A 16,807-nucleotide genomic window follows, 5' to 3' on the forward strand; every position below is an offset into this window, starting at 1 on the left:
TATGTGAACAATATGTCCTATCGCGATTTACACAATGACTGATTCATAAAAGGCAGAAAGGAAAAACAATAAACAAATCGACACGATGTTTAGACTTAGTAAACTATAAATCGAGTTAACTTCAATGATACATTACAACCACATTCATTTACATGAGTATTTAGTTATAAATTATCATAACTGATGGTTTGGCTTAGATACAATACATGACCATTATCATCAAAGAAAACATACATCATCATCAGCATCAACTCCACGTCCAAATAGTGATATGCTTCGAAATAGACATCAGCAGCAGCAGCACCTTCAGTTTACTGAGTGTCCTTCACTAGTCACTGGGAACGATAGAAGGCAAATCTATCTACCAATGGATGTCCTTATCTCTTTGCAAGTTTTTTTGCAGCACATTTGTACCTCTTGATTATGCATAGACTTATTCCCATGTGTTCCTCCTAACGTATAAGAGTTGCTTGAAGGATCTCTGGGTGGATCATGGAGAACTTTTGCATCCTTCTTTGTCTCATGCACCCTGCCACTTTTACCAAGATATGAAGTTGCCCTTTGACATCCACTTCTATCAAATATCTTAACATCAAAATCCAAATTACCATTATACTTGAACACCAAAAAATCTTCAAATTACAAGGAATGATATGCGATAAATGTTGGCCAACCATTACAACCACATTCATTTACATTACAACTACATTCATTTACAAAATACATGAGTATTTATTTACAATACATTATGACCAATGGTTTGGCTTAGATATAATACATGACCATCATCATCAAAGAAAACATAGATCATCATCAGTATCACCCCCATGTCCAAATAGTTATGTGCTTCGAGTGTAATCCAGGTGCGCATAAAATCCAGCTTGCTAGTGCAGAAAACAAATAAAGATATGGATCCCAATAGGCAGAGAAGATGCAGCCCGCACGACTAGCATATTTGTCATGAAGTATATCGAAGATTAGGCAAATATTTTTCCAACTACAAAGTATGATTTGTAAATGATGGAGGTTCTGACAGTAGGAATAGATCAAATAGATGGTCATCAACATCCCCCTGTCTATCATGCAGAATATTTATGCTTGATTCGGTATAACGGCAAAGATTGAGGATGATTATGGTCGTTATATTTTGTGTAAGCTTCGATATACTTCATGATAAATACGCTACAGTCGTATGTGTCATGAATATATCGATGTATCCACAGAAGATAACCAGTATAATCATTATCAAAGATTATACAGATCTTTTCTCATGGCATGAAATAAATATGGTATCAGCATCAAACCCCATCTATCAAGCGCAGGTAGAAGGAACACAGAAGAACAAAGAAGAAAGAAAAATACAAGAAGGAAAAGAATAAGAAGAAGAAGACGAAGGCGGAGGAGAAAAAAGAAGAAAAAAAAAAGTTGTGTTGCCACAGAAAAGAAGAAGATAGGTTAAATAGATTAGGGTTTTAGACCTGGACAATGGGTCAAGTCGGGTCGGGTAGGGTTTTGCATAGAATAGGGTTTTACACAGATCTATATTAGACTAGATAAAGTAAAAATCGAGGTAAGTTCATACATACAAATCGATTTATAACTTGATACCGATTTCAGTAACAGTTGCAAATCGATTTCACTGTGATGATTTGTCCTATCACGATTTGCGTTAATGAGCTTTGTCTATGTTAACGATTTGGTTGTGACGCGATTTACATAATGGCTGCTAAAAGACAAAAAAGAGAAAGAAAAAACAAATTGACACGATGTTTATTGGTAAACTATATATCTAGTTAACTTGATAAATACAAATCAACTTATAACCAAAAGAATTTAAGTTTCATAATATAACAATATTTGTCCTATCGCGATTTGTTGTTACGAGCTTTGTCAATGTAAACGATATGTCAAGAAAAATAATAAACAAATTAACACAATGTTTAGACTTAGTAAACTACAAATTGAGGTAACTTCATAAATACAAATCGACGTAACTTCATAAATACAAATCGACAACGTTCATAAAGACAAACAAAGACATATCGTTATCGCGGTAACTTCATAACTATAAATTGACCTGATTTACAACCACATTCATTTATAAAATATATGAGTATTTAGTTACAATATATCATGAACAATGGTTTGGCTTAGATACAATACATGACCATCATCATCAACATCAACCCCACGTCTAAATAGTGATGTACTTCGATTTCTAGTGCAAAAAGTTTCGACTGTAGTTCCCTTTTCTATGCGAACCACTGGAGAAGATGAAGCTTGCATGACTGTAGCATATTTGTCATGAAGTATATCGAAGATTAGGCAGATATTTTTCCAACTTTGAAGGATGGTTTGTGAACGATGGAGGGTACGACAGTAAGAATAGATCAAAGAGATGTATACAAGGAAAAAGAAGAAGGAAGATGAAAGCAAAGGAGAAAAAAGAAGAAGAAGAAGTTGCGCTGCCGCAGAAAAGAGAAAGAGTTGTTAAATAGATTAGGATTTCATACATGGACCACGGGTCAGGTCTGGTCGGGTAGGGTTTTACATAGAATAGGGTTTTACATATACTAGGGTTTTATGAATGTGTACACAAGTCGACACGATGTTTAGACTTAGTAAATACAAATCGAGGTAACTTCATAAATACAAATCGATTTACAACTTGAGACCGATTTAAGTAACAATTGCAAATCGATTTTATTGTTTTGTTCATAATATTTTAGTAACAGTTGTAAACTGATATAAGTAAATGTGTATCTCTCTCTATATATATATAGTTTAGGGTTCAGGGTTTAGGGTTTAAGTTTTGCATCTATCTAAATTCCAAATGGATCCTACTTAATATATATATATATATATATATATATATATATATATATATATATATATATATATATACATAGTAGTTTAGATTGTGTTTGGATTTGATGAGAGCTAAATAGGTCCCATCCCACCAAATCTGTTTAAATATCCTATTGTGGTTTGCCTATTTGAGCTTTGTCTATGTGAATAATATGTTCGCTTTTACAGACTACCTATCACGATTTACACAATGATTGATAAAACGTTGAAACGATTTGTATGTATGAAGGCTACGTGCTATCACGATTTGTTTTTATGGGCTATGTCTATGTGAATGATATGTTTTATCATGATAGGTTTAGGTTTAGGTTTAGGGTTTTAGGGCTTTAGGGTTTAGGGTTTAGGGTTTAGGTTTTAGGTTTTCGGATTTTGGATTTTAAGTGTTTAGGGTTTAGGGTTTTAGAAATTAGTGTTTAGGGTTTCAGGTTCAGGGTATAGGGTTTAGGGTTTTAGAAATTAGTGTTTAGGGTTTCAGGTTCAGGGTATAGGATTTAGGGTTTATAGTTTACGCTTTAGGGTTCAGGGTTTTGGGTTTGCGGTTTAGGGTTTAGGGTTCACAGTTTTGGGTTTGCGATTTAGGGTTTAGGGATTTTGGGGTTTAGGGTTTAGAGTTTAGGGTGTAGGGTTTAGGGTTTAGGGTGTAGGGTTTAGGGTTTAGGGTTTAGGGTTTAGGTTTAAGGATTTTGGGTTTTACGGGTTTATGATTTAGGGTTTTAGAATTTTGGGTTTAGGGTTTAGGGTTTAGGGTTTAGGGTTTAGGGTTTAGGGTTTAGGGTTTAGGGTTTAGGGTTTTATGTTTTAGGGATTAAGGTTTATGGTTTTAGGGTTTGAGGTTTAGGTTTTAGGTTTAAGGATTTTGAGTTTTACGAGTTTAGGGTTTAGGGTTTTAGAATTTAAAGTTTAGGTTTAGGGTTTAGGGTATAGGTGAAAGTCCAATGGGTTTTATGGGTTTATGATTTAGGGATTTAGAATTTAGGGTTTGGGGTTTGGGGTTTATGGTTTGGGGTTTAGGGTTTAGGGTTTAGGGTTTTATGTTGTAGGGTTTAGGGTTTAGGGTTTATTGTTTTAGGGTTTGGGGATTAGGATTTAGGTTTAAGGATTTTGGGATTTACGGGTTTATGGTTTAGGAATTTAGGGTTAGGATTTAGGTTTTAGGGTTTAGGGTTTTATGTTGTAGGGATTAGGGTTTAGGTTTTGGGGTTTGGGGTTTAGGTTTTAGGTTTAAGGATTTTGGGATTTATAGGTTTATAGTTTATGGTTTAGGGATTTAGAATTTAGGGTTTAGTTGTAAATCGAGACAATATGTAAAGTAGATAAAGTAAAAATCGAGGTAACTTCATAAATACAAATTGATTTACAACTTGATAGTGATTTAAGTAATAGTTACAAATCGATTTCACTTTATCGATTTGTCATATAGCAATTTACATTGACGAGCTTTGTCTATGTTAACGATTTGTCCTATCACGATTTACATAATGACTGCTAAAACAAAAAAGAGAAAAAAAAAACAAATCAATATGATGTTTATTGAAAACTACAAATCTAGTTAACTTGATGAATACAAATCGACTTATAACCAAAAGACTTAAGTTTCATAATATAACAATATTTGTCCTATCGTGATTTGTTGTTACGAGCTTTGTCAATGTGAACGATATGTTAAGAAAAACATGGGACAAATCGACACGATGTTTAGACTTAGTAAACTACAAATCGAGACCTAGTTGCAAACCGATTTCACTGTAATGATATGTGCTATCACGATTTACTTGATACGTCCTATCGTGTTGACTAGTTCTGTAAAAGGTAGATGAAATGGCGCTTTTTAATTTAATTAATGCACAATGCAATTTATTTGCGTGCGGTTTTTTAAAATGGATGGTATGTCAGATGAAACGATATTTTTTAATTTAATTAATGCACAATGTAATTTATTTGCACAAGGTTTTTGAAAATATGCAGTATGTGAAACGATGTTTCCTTTATATATGAATGACATGTCGCACAAGTTTAGGAGGGTGTCGCTTTGCTTTGCTTCATGATTAAAGAATAGATGAACCGACATTTCCTTTATAAACAATATGTTCGTGAATCGAGCATAAACCCTGAGTTGTATTTTGCAAAGGGGGTATCAATGTCAAGAAAGGAGACGATGACAGCTACACGGCCAACAATGGAGAGGAAGGAGACGACGGTAGCTACATGACCAGTGATGGTGAGGAAGACGTATATTGTCTAAACCTCGTGACGAGTTTCTTCAAAATTTGTCTCTTTTATGGCATAAATTTGATTTGTGTTATGTACTGTAGAAAGGAATTTCAATACCGTTTAATGAATATTCTGCTAATGTCAGTGGAACATCCACAAAAATCGGTGCCCAAAAACTAAGCAAAGAGCTCCAAGATAACATCAAACGGCTGCAAGACGAATTTGCAGAAGGAACACTATCAGTAATTTTGTAGGTATGAAACCACTATCAGATATATATTTACGTATGTCATGGGTATGTATGTTAACACATGCATATTTGTTGCAAACAAACTATATCCGATTTTGATATATATATTCAAAGCAACACGACAACCAATACTAGACGCATCATCACCCCTTATTTCATGGTATAACGGTTCTATTATATATTTATTTATTTTTATTTACTCTTGTTACTTTCTGTTTTAACCTTACTATTATCACTATTTTGTTCAACAGAGTTTTGTTTGCCGAATGCCATACTCCATTGGATTTCAAGATGGACTACCATGCTGGGGTAATAATGATCACTGCGGAGACTTTTGGTCATGTGAAAAGGTAAGTGAAGAAACTTCTTGTCCAAGGTTTAGGCATAACAATCCTAACACGATTTGTAAGATATTATATCAATTTGTAGATATTGATTCCTACACTCTGGTAAACTGTTCAGGATTGGGTCTTATACGTGATGGGTTTACAGAAAAAACAATTATGGTGCTATAACTCATTGGACTTTTACACTGGTGTACAATGTGATGTTATACATTTGGTAAGGTTTCATTTATAAGTGTATTGTATCTTGTACAGTGACCTGAAATTTACTTGCTTCTGCATTAACCATAGGAGGGATTCGTCAAAGACGTTTTGGGTGTTGACATTGGCGAGTGAACGTTTCACTCAGTACACAATACTCCTTTATAAAATAATGGTATCGATTACGACGTATTTATAATAAAGTATATTGAAGCAATATACAATGAATGAGAACCTGATTTTGATGCTATATGCTCTACACTTAAACATGTTTTATTATCCTCTATTATTGGGGACTCAATTTATATATTGGTGTTACATTACCTTTTTATTGCAGGATGATATACCTGGATTTTGCACAGAACTATGTGAAATTTGACAGAGTTTCTAATTATGTAAGAGAAAAAAACTCAACCGGCAAGAATACTTAGAAGACAATGAATGGCGCGACCTCCCTAGGAGTAATATGATGTACAAAGACTTCTAACAAATTTTGTAGACTATATATACAAATTTTGTAAGATTGTGTATACAAATTATGTAAATCTCTTTGGGTTAAAATAAAATTTTAATTTTACTAAACACGCCAATAAGTTGGAACCGCATGATTGTAGCATATTTGTCATTGTTATATTCTGCGTAAAGTTTGATATACTTCATGACAAATATGCCACAATCGTGGTCCCCTTGTTTATTTTAGATTGATCACATATAAGGCTTCGCATGTGTTCATGCCTGCGAGCTAGTGGAGAAAGCTTCGAGGCAGAGTTGACGAAGCTGTATAAGATATGGATCCCAGTAGGCAGAGAAGATGGAGCCCGCATGATTGTAACATATTTCTCATGAAGTATATCGAAGAAAAGAGGAAGAGAGGTTAAATATATTAGGGTTTTAGACCTAGAAAATCGGTCGAGTCGGTGATGGACAGCCTGGACAACGTATTATTTTTTTAAAAAGCATAAAACACTAGTGCCACTGAACAAATTATTGTAATGTTTGACATTCGTAAATGATAATTGTAAAAACGATTAGCGTTGTGCACAGTGGAAATCATAATTTGCTTTTACGGTCTTGCTATTATGATTTACACAATGATTGATAAAAGGTTGAAATGATTTGTACATATGAAGGCTACGTGCTATCGCAATTTGATTTTACGGGCTATGTTTATGTCAACGATATTTCCTATCGTGATTTACAAAATGGCTGCTTCAACGGTATAAATCAATGTCCCATTTAGAATTACTAAAGTATAAATCGATGTAACACTAGTGCCACTAAACAATGTATTCTTTTTTTTAAATAGATTAGGGTTTTAGTCATGGACAATACAATTTGAAGTAACTTCAATGATACAATTTGAGTTAACTTCTTAAATACAAATCGATTTCGTTCACAAAGACAAATAAAGACATATCGTTCTCATTGTAACTTCGTAACTACAAATTCACATGATTTACAACCACATTCATATACAAAAAATATTAGCATTTAGTTATAATACATCATGACCAATGGTTTGGCTTAGATACAATACATGACCATCATCATCAAAGAAAACAACAATCATCACCAGTATGAAACCCATGTCCAAATAATGATGTGCTTCTAATACAATCCATGTCCAAATAGTGATGTGCTTCTGATGCTTCTAATGCAATCCTCATCCAAATAGCGATGTGATTCTTAGAGACTTTAGAAATGGTGCACTCTTGCGAATATGCTTCACAAACTTCAGCTCAGGCACTGCCCCCTTGAAGGAGCCGATGGGCTACATGATAAATTGCTTTTACAATATAGGAATGAAGCTGCAGAATACGTGGAGAAGATGAAGCTCGCACGACTGTAGTATATTTGTCATGAAGTATATCGAAGATTAGACAAATATTTTTCCAACTGTAAAGTATGGTTTGCAAACAATGGAGGGTCTGGTAGTAAGAATAGAACAAATAGATGGTCATCAGCATCACCCCCTGTCTATCATGCAAAATATTTATAGTTGCTCCAGTGAGCTTCGATATACTTCATGACAAATACGCCACAATCGTATGTGTCACAAATATATCGATGTATACACAAAAGATAACCAACATAATCATCACTAAAGGAACACTATCTGTACAACAATGGACAAAGGCAGAGAAAAAGAAGAAGACGAAGGCGAAGGAGAAAAAAGAAGAAGATGAATGAGTTGCGTTGCCATAGAAAAGAGGAAGAGAGGTTAAATAGATTAGGGTTTTAGACCTGGACAACGGATCGAGTCAGGTCGGGTAGGGTTTTACATAGATCTATATAAGGGTTTTACATTTGTAGGGTTTTACTCACGTATACACAAATCGAAACGATATTTAGACTTAGTAAAGTATAAATCGATTTCAGTAATAGTTGCAAACTGATATAAGTAAATCATTTTACGTATTTTTTCTATCATGATTTAATTTGCTTTTGCGAGCTTTGTCTATGTGAACAAATTGTTGTTATGTTCATGGTAACTTCGTATTACGGTTTACACAGATATTAGGGTTTTACAAACATATTGATATCGTTGTCGTGGTAACTTCATAAGTACAAATCGATGTCCTGATAATTATTTTTGAGATTCTATAATTTTTTGTTGTAATTCTATAATTCTTTTTTGTAACATGACATTCTATAAGTGTATAAATTTATTTTAATAAGTGTAGAACATAAATGCCACTGAATAAATCGTTGTAATGGTCAGTCTTCATAAATAAAATTGAACAAGCGTTTACCGTTGTGTACTGTGAAAATGCCACTGATTTGCTTTTATGAGTTGTGTTCCTATCACAATTTACATATTGATTGATAAACGACTGAAACAATTTGCACAAACATTGATAAACGACTGAAACGATTTGCATAAACATTGACCATGCACTTTTACTGTGATTTGTACTCATGCAGTGCAATTTTCATCTAGTTGTGGTCGACATAGACGTCATTGTGTAAATCATGATAGGACACTACATGGTATAACGATTTATATACCAAATAAATCACCATAGAGGCGATTTACTAATGGTTTAAAAATTATGCTACAACGATTTAACAGCGATCATGCACAGGTAGTAAATGTAACAACTTTTTGCTTTTAAGATTATTTACAGGATAATTTTTTGTGCAACAATTCAACTACAATATATGTATAATGATTTGTATATGTGAAGGCTAGATGAGACAACGATTTTCACTAATTGTATAAGCACTGAGCAACGACGATTTACCTATGGTATCAAAATTATAGCTCTATAAGCTAGATGAGATAACGATTTATACATATGAATGATACATATTACAATGATTTATACATGTGAAAGATACATTATTCAACAGAATTCACACGTCATTCTTGTATTCCATAGCTTTTTTGATGAAGCCATTTTCATGAATGGTGATCTATGAAAATGGCTTCATCCAAAAACTCTTTCTTAATAAAACCATCCACTGTATAAGCATATTCACCTCCTGTTTTGTTAAACTCTTAACAAATCCGACAATGTGAAAATTGGGTCATGCAAAGAGGCATAACAACTAACTTTATGGTAAGACTTAAATAGAATTCACTCGTGATTCCTGTGTTTCATAGCTCGCTTTTGAATTAATCTGAACCTGTCATGAAACAGAAAAATATAAGACACTACATTAAGTTTCACAAGAAATGCAAACATCCTCCCAACATTGATTACATACCAAAAGACTTGTAAAACTAAAGCTATCATTCCGAAAAAACTGGTTGGAAGGATTGAAGGTTCCAACGTTATAGTGCACGTCTGTAGGGTATTACTGCATGTTGAAAATTATACAAGTTAGATATTGATAAGTTGCACGTAATGTAATTTACATTGAAAGCAATATAATGTATTACATACCTGTTCATGCGAAGGGCTTGGTTGCTTTTGCTTAGAGGTTGGTTATTTCTTAGACTTTTTTTTGCCAACCAATTCTAGCGCACACTTTGTCCTCTGACGACTGTGATCAAAGGCAAGTTTTCTTTTGATACCCTTCGCTAGATGATTTTCTCCATCATAATCTACAACGTTGACTCCTGACTTGTTGAAGATGATGTTTACACTTCGACGTAACTTCTCATAAGTGTCAAGAGAAGCATGATTTTCACCTCCGTTGTTCATTCTCATTTTCTTGGACTAGTCTTCATGAGCTACAACAGACTGATGGTGAATTAACTGCACATTTTCAAGTAACTCCCTTGACACTTTTCTCATGCATACATAGGCTTCTTCACTTTTCGATGTCAAATCCTCAACATGCATAAGTGACCTACATAGTTGTTGGTAACAGGAGGCTATGTGGCACTTCTCATCAACACCAGATTGACTAACATTATCTGTATCCAACAGTTTAATCATTGTTTGTCTCATCCATTTTTGCATTAAATATGACTCAGGTATTTCTTATTTCTTCTCTTGATTAAGTGTATTTAATGCATGATGGCATAAAATACCTTTGAATTCATACATGTTGTACGTGCATTCAATTGTTTTGTTGTCAACATTGCACATAACATATGTTTCTTGCATTTTCGGATGCTCTTCGCTCTCTCATACAATATGGTATTTGTGCATATTCTTGATTTGCATGTGTCCTTTTATGTTGTAATTCATAACTTGTATAACCTTCTTCTTAATCTATTCAAATACAGTTAGTGTATACAGATCTGCAGGCCGCATCAATATTTTCATGCCCAAAGTTACAGGGTGTGTATTGAAGCATTTCACATCTTGTTCAAGCTCATTCTGTCTAAGACCATCTATAAATAATTCATATTGTTCCATGAAGCAAAACATTGTTAAATATGAATAAAAGGTTTTTTTTCAGTGTGGCATGCATAGATTCAGCTCTTTGTGTGCTTATCATACCTACACAAAAGTATTGTCTTTCATATGTCAATGCCCACTTCTCTTTTTCTGCATATAAATTTTGTAACCACACACAGTCTTTAAGGTCGTACATCTGAATCATTTTCTCACAATCAGACATAAAGGTGACCTCGTCTACGCTCTCAAGTACACACCTTGTAAACTTTTTGTCAAACCCTGTCTTCTGATTAAATATGTGTCATATGTTCTTTGTTGCATTTTGAAGGCGATGATGTGCATCTAGCCATACATGAGACACTACAGTCGCAATTGCGTGATCACCATCTGTAAATACAGCTTCAGGTTGTTTCTCATTCATTGCCTATGTAAATACTATAAACAACCACTCAAAACTTTCTTTGATCTGGTCATACAAAAAAGTGTCGCCTAATATACAACTCTGTGAGTGATGGTTCACTTCAACAAACGACATAAATGACCATTATTCAGTATTAATCTTCACTGTCGTATAAAAAACAAGCACATCATTGAAGCATTCATAATCAATTCTTGACTTTGAATCTGCCCAAAACATATTCATAACATATCCATCTTCATCCAGTTGCATTGCACTAAAGAAACCAGGATCAATGCTTGATTTTTTCTGTAAGTAATCAACCAAAGAACATATTTCTTCATTCTTCTTGTTATATGTCATCTTCCTTCTCAAGTGGTTTCCTAGATTCATAGGTGTGAATGACATATTTTCGCGACCATCATCTATCTGCGTGCACAAATTATATGTTTTCTTTGGTGCAATGGCGGTGCTATCAGCTATTTCAGCAATTGCAATATGCACTTCAGTTACTTTACGATATGACGTTAACATAGGAATCATAAATGAAGATGCTAGATCATGGTTATGATCACTGATTAAAGTACGAACTATATATTTTCCATTCGGAAGTCTTCTTAACACCATTCTCGTTGGACATCCACATCTTGAATCTGGCTTGCTCCTTGTTGGATTTTCACTTGACTTCTTTCAACCTTCCTTAGAACAAACATATGTCTTTCTCACCATGACACCCTGTGCATTTTTTGACCAAGAATACCTTGTAACACTGAAGTCAAGTTTTAAGGCATAATCATTGTAAAATTTATATGCAGCTTCCTCATTATTAAACTACATTCCTTCTACGGAAACAGAGTCAAGTGTACTATCATGTACATTCTCAATGCCTGCACCTTTATCAAGTATACTGTCATGATCGTCTACCTCATTATAAAATTACATTTCTTCTGCTAGAACATTTAAGTCAATAGTGAATCCAATGCCTGCACCCTTATTATCATATACATCATTAGTGCACATGTTCACTTCTTCAGGTGCGTCATTAATACAGGTATTCACTTCTCCATAACTTTTCAATGATTGAGATAGATTATCTTCACTGCAACCAGATAATAAGCTTACCACTGTCATAAGCAAGATATCAATTTGCATTAGTCAGCGCATACGTTTATTACAATTTAATTAAGATGCATATAACAATGGATACCGATAAGGTTAAGTAAGCCAAAGAAATGATTGAATGAATCACAGTATAAAAGCAATATCAATTTGTTATTTGCTTATACTATGCATTGAGTTGTTATTTACCATGCCAATAAAAGAAACGATTTGTCGTATATTTGTGTTGACAATAGCTCACATGACAGCGATTTAATTATATCTACGACACTCTGAAGTGATTTCAATAGAAATCGCTAAATGAACAATGATTTGAATATGAAAATCGTCACCACAAGCGCACAATAATGTATTTCTGCATGCACACGTTTTAAAATTATTTCTATAAATATCTTACAAATCGATACTAGAAAACACATAATATCTTATAAATCGGTATACATATCGCATAATATATTACAAATCGATATGACAATTCAGCATAATAGCTTACAAATCGACACTACAAAACACATAACGTCTTACAAATCAATATACATATCGCAAAATATATTAGAAATCGATACAGAAATTCAGCATAATAGCTTACAAATCGATATTAACAAACAAAACAATATCTCATAAATCAATAATATGTTACTACAATCGTGATTTATGATACATTGCATATACTGAGTGAATGGACGATACCGGATGGGGTAGAGGTCCTTCCTCGCATATGTAAACAAGCATTCTTGTTAACAGGTCCCAACGTCTTACAAATATCTTTAATTTTTAAACCATCAAAAAGACAAGAACCACTTGCAATAACAAAACAACGCCTTAATGGCAGTCACAACGACATACGTTCTTCAACAATAGCATGATGACATGAAAAGGTACTCACGACGCCTTAATGGCACTTGTTGGAATCTTTGTGCGTCATTACTTTTTTCCATACTGCCTAACGAAAATGAAGAAAAAGAGAAGACTGTAAAAAGAGATGGTCGACAAATGCCCTTATGACGTTCACCAATGATTGAACCAGTCGATCAATTTATAGTTATCTTCATGAGGTAGGAACGAACCCGGGAATGTTTTGTGACACAAGGCAGGAACGAGAAGGTGGCAATGTGTTGTAACACAAGTTGAAAACCAAGGCGAGAACCTGAATTCGAGACGACGGCAAAGGGTGCTCCGGCGGCAGCAGACGACGGTAAAGAGTGTGTCGTCAAAGGGAGCTCCTATTACAACAGATGGTGCAAGTAAAATGTTTGGACTTTGAAGAGTTAACATCATCCTCGACTTTCTAGATGGAGGATATTTTTGTTCTTTTCTCGAATCATCGTTTCCCTTTTTTGGTTGGAGGGCATTTTTGTCCTTTTTTTGAACCATCATTTTATGGCGATAATGGCGAAAAAGGGTAGTTAAGTTTTTGCAACTTCACTGGACTCTAATACTAAGTGATGCCGACACACAAGGATACGAGCCCCACGTGCTTATATATGTAGCGCTCATTTGGACCCCCGAACACGCACGGTAGCAAACAGTGCATCTTCGAAGGAGAATACATAACACCCTCCCATCAATGTGAGTTGGCCTGAATCGCTCAATACCTATTCTATCATTAGAAAATCGATACCAAACAATCCTCAACCAATTAATTTAAAATTTATATATATGAAAAAATGGTAAAAATAAATTTTTATTAATGTTGTTTTGACCATGTCTTTTTATGGTTAAAAGTTAGGCAATTCAGCCTTGAATCGGTATCGCTCAATTCAACACCTGAATCACTTAAAAAACTATTCATGGTCGATTATACTGACAACAGTAGTTTGGATTTTTTTCCTTTAATTTTTTCTAATGACATTTTATAAATTTCACACCTTTTTGGTAAAATATAAAAGAAGACCTACTTTTTTTTCCTACTTTTTTTCTTCTATTTTTACCCTATCATGCTCATCAATACCACCACTTATCAATCACCACATCATGATTTAACTGTCACTGTTACATTATCATCAATGGTCATTGTCATCACTACTATCACTGCAACCATTGCTACTATCATCACTATTACCATCACCGTGCTCAAACATTGCCTTCACTACCATCATCATCTATCACCACCATTATCACCATCAATCACTACCATTGCTATCACCACCGTCATCAGCATTAATCATTACCATCACTAGAGTTACTATCACCACCATCGTTATTACCATTACCATTACCACCATTTGTACTACCATTCCTATTATAACCATCAATATTATAATTATCATTCACATAATCACCATTATCACCGTCACCCTCCACCGTTATCCACCACCACAAACCACGGTGGCCATCATCACCAATACCCACTAACTTTTTTTGTTATTATAATTTTGACATTCGGTGATCCAAACTTACTTTTTTAAAAGTAAATTCAAGATTTTCATTGATAAAATATCCTTAAATTTATATATACGAGGCCTTCATGTACTTAGTGTCCCATTTTCCCCAAAAAAAATGAGCTTGCAAATCTTAACTCACGTGAACCTATCTTTGTGATATAGCTGCCAACAGTCGCAGTAATCACGGGACATGCAATCAAAACAGAAATACCAAAGATCCGATTGCTTTATCTTTACCTTTTTGCCCAACACACCCTAGCACAAAACGGGAGGCGTTGGTTTGGATGAGAGACTACATCAGCCTTCTTAAGTTGTTTGGAAATCAATTATTAAAATTGACACGTAAAGCAGGATGGTTGTGGGGCCCCACCTGGGTAATAAATAAATAAAACTTTAAAAAATATATATATATGAACTCGGATTTATGCATTAAGACTAAGTATTAACCTGCCCTATGTGATGGTTTTTGTATACTTCGACGAGGGGTCTTGTTATTAAAAATAAATAAATAACACTTTTTTTAAATTAAAAATACGACCTCGGATTCATGCATTAAGTACTAACCGACAGCTCAAATGCGCAAAGAGCTGGCAAGCCTGTGCTTCTCATCAATAAAATCACCCACCAACAGGCGACAGTGCTTCCTTTCTTTCTCCTCCAGTCCAGTCCTCCTCTACTCCTTCCTCCCGCATCTCAGGATTTCCCCTTCCCTCTCTCTCTCTCTCTCTGCATCGATGGCTCGACCCGTGGTGATGTTGGCTTACCTCTGTATGCTTTCTGCAGTGGTGGGGATCGCCCACTGCTCCCACTCCCAGAACAACTTCATCGTCCACGGCCGCGTTTACTGCGACACCTGCCGCATCGGATTCGAGTCCCCCGTCACCACCTACATAGCAGGCTTGATCTGCCTCCTCTCTTTCCGGTTTTTCCTTTTGGGATTCTTTTACCGTTTGATTTCCTTGTTTGTGATGGATGGATGGATGGATTGGCACAGGTGCTAAGGTTAAGGTCGAGTGCAAGGACAGGGTGAGTGGATTTGTGACTTACAGCACCGAGGGAGTGACGGACGGGACGGGGACGTACCGCATCCCCGTGGCCAACGACCACCAGAAGGAGATCTGTGAGGCCGTCTTGGTCGGCAGCCCTCAGCGCGGCTGCACCCAGGTCCAGATCGGCCGCGAGCGCGCTGGGGTCCCCCTCACCCACAACAACGGCATACCCTCCGACACCAGATACGCCAACTCGCTGGGCTTCGTTGCCGACAGGCCCCTCCCTGTCTGCGCAGAGTTAGTCAAGCAGTACGAGCTGGACGAGCTGGACGACTAAGATGATCCGTCGTCTTCCTTACATGAAGTAAGAAAAAAAATGTTATGTTGGTAGCTTTTATTTTGTTTGATCTTTGCATCTTTAGTATGGTAGCGTATGAGTGGTAGTAGTGGGGGATGGGGTTTTCGATCTGAAACGCTTGCTGCGCCAAATGTACCTTCAAGGTAATGGATCGAGCAAATGGTATTGTTTCTTCTTTGGGTTTTCGGAATTGGGGCAAGTTGAAGTGTGGATAACCTTTTCGTGATTTGTCATGCACGTTTGTTGGTTGCTTGAACATTAATATATGGGTAAGAACGCTTTGTTTTGGCGGTCATCCACCATCACCATCTAGTGGTGGAGTGATTCATGTTCATCTATCGCTCGTGGACACCAGCATTAATCACCAACAAATTCCACAAGATTAACATAAAAGCTTTCTGGCTTGAATGGGCAGGGGGATTTCAACTTTGATGGGCTTTAACCTTTTCGTGATTTGTCATTCAGTAACGAGGGATTTTCACCAAAAACAGGGAAAAAGAAAAGAAAAGTGCATGCCCTCTTGATGTAATTTGCAGGGGCGATTGACACCGTTCCTTAATCAGCCCATCACTGCCACCGATAACGGGGAGCCTTCTTCTGTAGGCAAAATCTGATTGAACTTGTAAATTTGAGATGAGATTAAGACTACAATGTGTTCACCAATTTGATTTTATTTATTGACATGACAAATTAGCAGAACTGGTGGATTTTCTATTTCTAGGCTTTGTTTGGGAACTGGTGGATTTTCTATTTCTAGGCTCTGTTTGGAAGCCTGCATAGGGATGGAAACACTGTTTTCATGTGTTGCTAAAATACGGTTGTGCCAAAATGCGGTGTTGGGAATGAAGATGCTAAAATAAAGTTTTTTTTTTTTTGGTGAATGGTTTTGA

The 16,807-nt window shown here is 35.5% G+C and overlaps 1 protein-coding gene across 1 annotated transcript; it reads left to right on the forward strand.

Annotated features, from left to right (window-relative positions):
• Positions 1-15,160: 15,160 nt before the first annotated feature.
• Positions 15,161-16,214, forward strand: LOC149848902 (pollen-specific protein C13-like). The gene is made up of 2 exons (XM_089997974.1): positions 15,161-15,467; positions 15,565-16,214. Exons 1-2 carry the CDS (start codon positions 15,305-15,307, stop codon positions 15,894-15,896), a joined length of 495 nt encoding a protein of 164 aa, XP_089854100.1. The 5' UTR covers positions 15,161-15,304; the 3' UTR covers positions 15,897-16,214.
• The last annotated feature ends 593 nt before the right edge of the window (positions 16,215-16,807 follow it).

Source organism: Nuphar pumila, chromosome 1, assembly GCF_984573655.1.
Source record: "Nuphar pumila chromosome 1, dmNupPumi1.hap1.1, whole genome shotgun sequence".
In the NCBI taxonomy this organism is placed as follows: domain Eukaryota; kingdom Viridiplantae; phylum Streptophyta; class Magnoliopsida; order Nymphaeales; family Nymphaeaceae; genus Nuphar; species Nuphar pumila.

What these genes read in the sequence shown, in the direction of transcription:
- LOC149848902 (XM_089997974.1), top strand. Translation starts at nt 15,305, where the DNA reads ATGGCTCGACCCGTGGTGATGTTGGCTTACCTCTGTATGCTTTCTGCA. An exon ending in CGTCACCACCTACATAGCAG is followed by an intron (nt 15,468 to 15,564) that starts GCTTGATCTGCC and finishes GGATTGGCACAG; the next exon opens with GTGCTAAGGTTAAGGTCGAG.